General features: G+C 37.0%; 1 protein-coding gene across 1 annotated transcript in view; it reads right to left on the bottom strand.

Annotated features, from left to right (window-relative positions):
- Nucleotides 1–4,505, bottom strand: part of LOC123509247 (dendritic arbor reduction protein 1-like) — a 19,460-nt gene extending 14,955 nt beyond the window's left edge. Inside the window, exon 1 of the mRNA XM_045263449.1 lies at nt 4,080–4,505. Within this exon, the coding sequence (XP_045119384.1) occupies nt 4,080–4,250 (171 nt within the window). The 5' untranslated portion in view covers nt 4,251–4,505. The remainder of the gene's footprint in view (nt 1–4,079) is intronic.
- Nucleotides 4,506–5,000: the final 495 nt, after the last annotated feature.

The following is a 5,000-nucleotide window of genomic DNA, read 5'->3' as shown; positions in this document are numbered from 1 at the left end:
TAGTAGTAGTAGTAGTAGTAGTAGTAGTAGTAGTAGTAGTAGTAGTAGTAGTAGTAGTAGTAATAGTAGTAGAAGTAGTAATAGTAGTAGAAGTAGTAATAGTAGTAGTAGTAGCAGCAGTAGTAGTAGTAGAAGTAGTAGCAGTAGTTCTAGTAGTAGTAGTAATAGTAGTAGTAGTAGTAGTTGTTGTTGTAGTGCAAGAAGGAAAGAAAAAATGAGAGAGAGAGAGAGAGAGAGAGAGAGAGAGAGAGAGAGAGAGAGAGTAAAAAATACTAACAATCATACAACCTTCTCTGTCTCTGTTTTTCTCCACCTATTAATTCTCTGTAAATCTTCAGCTTTGGAGGGAAGCAATGTCATAACAGTACAACAGTAGTCATAACTATACAACTGTTGGTGAGCACGAGATAAGCGTCTAGATAAGATAAGCTTTTGGTTACGCTAATATTTTGCGCATTGACTCGATAAAGATGGATAATTACGTAAGTGTTTTATTAGGCGACTAAAAATAGAGTTTGTAGGAAGTATATTAAGAAATGATAGGTCTAATGATTGATGAACTGAACGGAATATTGCCTAAGTGTTTTATTAAGTACCTGAACGAAATATTATTGTACTGTTTTATTGAGTAACTGAAGGAATTATGAATGTCCTGTCTTATTGAATAACTGAAAGAAATATTACTCTAGTGTTTTATTAAGAAACTGAACGAATTATTATTGAAGCGTTTTATTGAGTAACTGAACGAAATATTATTGTAGTGCTTTATTAAGAAACTCAGCAAAAATAATCAAATGAGTGTTTCAACAAGTAAATAAACAAGATATTGGTGTGAACAAGTAGGTAAACAAGAAAAGAGTCAAGCGAATGACCTTAAAAACAAGGAAAATATTGAAGCTAGCGTTCTAGTAAGGCGTATGTAAATAGACAAGATATGAGTCAAACGAACGTCTTAATAACCAAGCAGGAAATTACCGAAGCGAGTGTCTCATTGAGTAACTAAGAAGAAAATTGATTAAGCGAGTGACTTAACGAGGAAAATTAGTAAATGAAACAGGAATTCATAGGAAAGGCGGTTCAATAAACAAATTAGTGAAATGAGCGTCTCAGTAAACATGGTGTCAGTCAAATGAGATTCTGTATTTGTAAATAAATAAGAAATTAATGAAGTGAGTGTCTTGAGAAGTAAAATAACAAAGTATAAAATAATATGATAAAAAATATAGTAAAATAAAAAAAAGTTTATTATATTCAAATGAGAGTCTAGAAGAAGAGGAAGAAAAGACAAAGAGGAAGAAAAGACAAAGAAGAAGAAAAAAAAGAAGAAAGGAAATATAGAAGGAAAAGGAAAAAATACGAGAGAAAAGAGGCGAAGGAAAAAAGAAAAAGGAAAAAAAAACAAATAGAAAATGAAAAGAACAAAAGGAAAAAAAAAAGAAGAAAAATGAGACAGAAAATGAAGAAGAAACAACAACAACAACAACAACAACAAGAGACAGACGAGCAGCAAGCATTAGTGACCGTCCAGCCTCCGCCACAGAGCAGCGCGGCACACATCCTCCCCCCGTGACAAACTCTGCGCTACTGACACTGATGCCTTCACCTCGTAGCGTGACTAAACCCTTCATCTTTCCACCAGTCCCGCCGCCGCCTTGTGACTCCTAGCATTATGTTTTGTAATAAGTTAATTCTAAACAACGCAAGGATTAAACAGGCAGTGCTAAAAGTTACAGGGATCTTTTTAACCTCCTCAGTACTGGGACGCATTTCTACCGTGAGTTTTGTGTGTAATTAGACCATTTTAGACATTAGGAAGGGTCTATGGAGGGCAGAAGACTAATGGCCACAGTCTTCACTATTTTAATCCCCCACATAAGTTTCTGAAGCTGTAAAGTCTAATAGTAAGCAGAATGAATAGGAAAAAGTGACATGGTACTGAAGGGGTTAATTGTGTTTCTAGTATGATAAAACTTTTTCATTCGTGTCGCCATATGTCAGTATAGGGAAAGACAATTCAACGGGGTAGTATAATGATAACTATTTTTACTAGTGCAGTTTTTCTTTTTCTCTCTCTCCTTTTATTATTATTGTTATTATTTTTTTTACTTATTTTACACCTGGTTTGTTAGTTTTAAAAGATTGTGTCGTGCGTTAGTCAAATTAAAAGTGTACGTTGGTTGTTTGTGTTATGTTAAAGGAACGTTAGGTAATTTCCACGTTATTTTACAAGCATTCTGTGACTTATCTGCCATGTACAGGTTATTTTCCATTCAATCTATCTTAAATTGACATTACTTTTTTTTTCCACGCAGTGACTTGTGTTAGAAGGAAGGCATTATTTATTTACCTTGTATTGAATTACCTTACAAAGACATCACTTATTTATAATCTGAGTTATCTTAAAAGACCATTACTTATTTAACAAGAAGTCAACTATTTTTCTACTTAAAAGAACGTCACTTCTGCACCATCTAAACAAATTAGCTTTAAGAAAATGTTACTTATTTACCAGCTAAAAAAAAAAAAAAATGCTACTTATTTACCAGCTAAAATAAAAAAAAACGTTACTTATTTACCAGCTAAAAATAAAAAAAACGTTACTTATTTATTAGCTAAAAATAAAGCTACTTATTTACTACCTAATAAAAAAAAAAACGTTACTTATTTACCAGCTAAAAATAAAAAGCGTTACTTATTTACCAGTTAAACAAACTGAAAAAAAATAATAAATAAGCATTACTTATTTACCAGCTAACTTTGAGATACAGGAGAACTGACATCTTATCGACATTCCTCTTATCAATCTGAGCGTAGCAGGAATCTTAATATCAAGTTATATTTTTAGATATTTCTAGATTATTTATCTGAGGACTGCATTCACTTTACCTGCTAACCTACAAAGGAGTTAAATGATTCAATAACACCACGTTCATTAATTCCTGGACACGGTCATAGTTTTTTTTTTTTTTCTTCCTTCTTTCCTTTTTTTTCTATTTCTTATTTATTTTTTTCTCTTTCTCCTTTATTTTTTATTGTGTTTCTTTATATTGATCAATTCCTGGACACGGTATCATAGTTTTTCCTTTTCTCTTCTTCCTTCTCTCCTTTTTTTCTTTTATTTCTTATTTATTGATATTTTTCTCTTTCTCTCCTTCCTTTCTTATTTTGTTTCTTTACTTCCATTGTCGTCATTTCCACTTCTCCTTTTTCCCGTCTTTCTCTCTTCTCTCGTTTTGTTTCCATTATCATCTTTGTTACATTTTTTCTTATCCTAATCCAATCTATCCTACCCTATCCTTTTTCTTTCACCTTCCTTATCTCTATATTTCCTCTTCTTTCCTTCTCTATCTCTTATATTTGTTATTTTCTCTTTTTTTTCCTCCTTTCCTATCCCAGTACATAGTCATGACAGTAATAATAACAATAATAATAATAATAATAATAATAGTAATAATGATAACGGAGAGGAGGAAAAGGAAAGATTTGGAGGAAAAATGGGGGGAAAGAGAGGAGAAAAATCACATACTCCACCCCCTTTCTCTCTCTCTCTTTCTATCACACACACACACACACACAAATTACAAATAGACTCAAAATACTGATACACACTCTAAGCATCACCAAACACACTTCAAAACATCCAAAACAACCTGAAACACTCATAACTCGCTCAAAACACAACCAAAACACTGAAACACACTTGAAATACTGAAACACACTCAAAACACCTTGAAAACTCACTCGAAATACTAACACACATTCAAAACATCCCCAAACACAATCATACCCCTTAAAGACATCCGAAACAACCCGAAACACATTCAAAACACACCGAAACTTACAATTGAACACCCAAAAGACACTTGACACACCCCGAAACACACTTAAAACACCTCGAAACACTTAAAACATCCTGAAACACACACCCCGAAACACCCTGAAAACCCACTCAAAACACCACAAAACACTCAAAACATACTGAAACACACTCAACACACCCTGAAACAGACTCAACACACTCCAAAACACACAAAACACCCTCAAAACAAACACAAAAACAAAACAGCATGAAAACTTACGGAATCAGAAGGGCAAGGCTGGAGCGCCTGAGAGTTATCGTGGTGGAGGTGGTGGTGGTAGTGGTGGTGGTGGTGGTGGTGGTCACTCATGTGGTCGTCACAGTCGGGTACGATATGGTCATCATCACTGATCACCGCCACACGACGCACCCGCTCGCACACTGCATCCATTGGACACCACCAGCAGGTAGGTACTGACTTGACTGGCTGAGTAAGAGTGCCCCTTATATTTCAGGGTTCCAGGGCTTGCTACCTGTGCGTCACGTTACCCAGGAGTCCTCGTGAGGGGAGAGGTTCTGCGCAGTGCCTTGAGAGGGGTTGGAGTGACACGGCGCGGTGAACAGGGTCATGAAAACGCAAGAAGGAGACTGGGAGTGTGGGACAAGACTGGCCTGGGGAACGTGTGTCTCCTTGGAAGCTTGTCGCGGGACTGGTTGACGTTCTGAGCCTCACTCCGTTTTCTTTGCGTGCCCTGAGCCTACCCCTCCCTTCCCCTCCATGCCTCCCTCTTCTCTCTCTCTCTCTCTCTCTCTCTCTCTCTCTGGTGCTGTCTTTACCGTGTTTTATTGAGTATATGTTAGGTTAGGTTAGGTTAATTTAGGTGAGTATAGTGTATGTGTGTTTGTGTGTTTGTGGTGGTGTGTTGTGGTGTGTGGTGGTGACTGCGCGGCTTCCGGTGGTGGTGGGGGCTTGGGGTGGTGGGGATAAAGGATGAGCACCTGAATGTATCCTCCTCCTCCTCCTCCTCCTACTCTTCCTCCTCCTCCTCCTTCTCCTCCTCCTCCTCCTCCACTCCTCCTCCTGTCTTCTTTCTCCTCCGGTGTTTGGTATGCAAGAGACCAATGGAAATCTGAGAGAGAGAGAGAGAGAGAGAGAGAGAGAGAGAGAGAGAGAGAGAGAGAGAGAGAGAGAGAGAGAGAG

This window comes from Portunus trituberculatus, chromosome 3 (genome assembly GCF_017591435.1).
Source record: "Portunus trituberculatus isolate SZX2019 chromosome 3, ASM1759143v1, whole genome shotgun sequence".
In the NCBI taxonomy this organism is placed as follows: Eukaryota; Metazoa; Arthropoda; class Malacostraca; order Decapoda; family Portunidae; genus Portunus; species Portunus trituberculatus.
The sequence above is the reverse complement of the archived record's forward strand: the minus strand, read 5'-3'. Positions and strand labels throughout refer to the sequence as shown.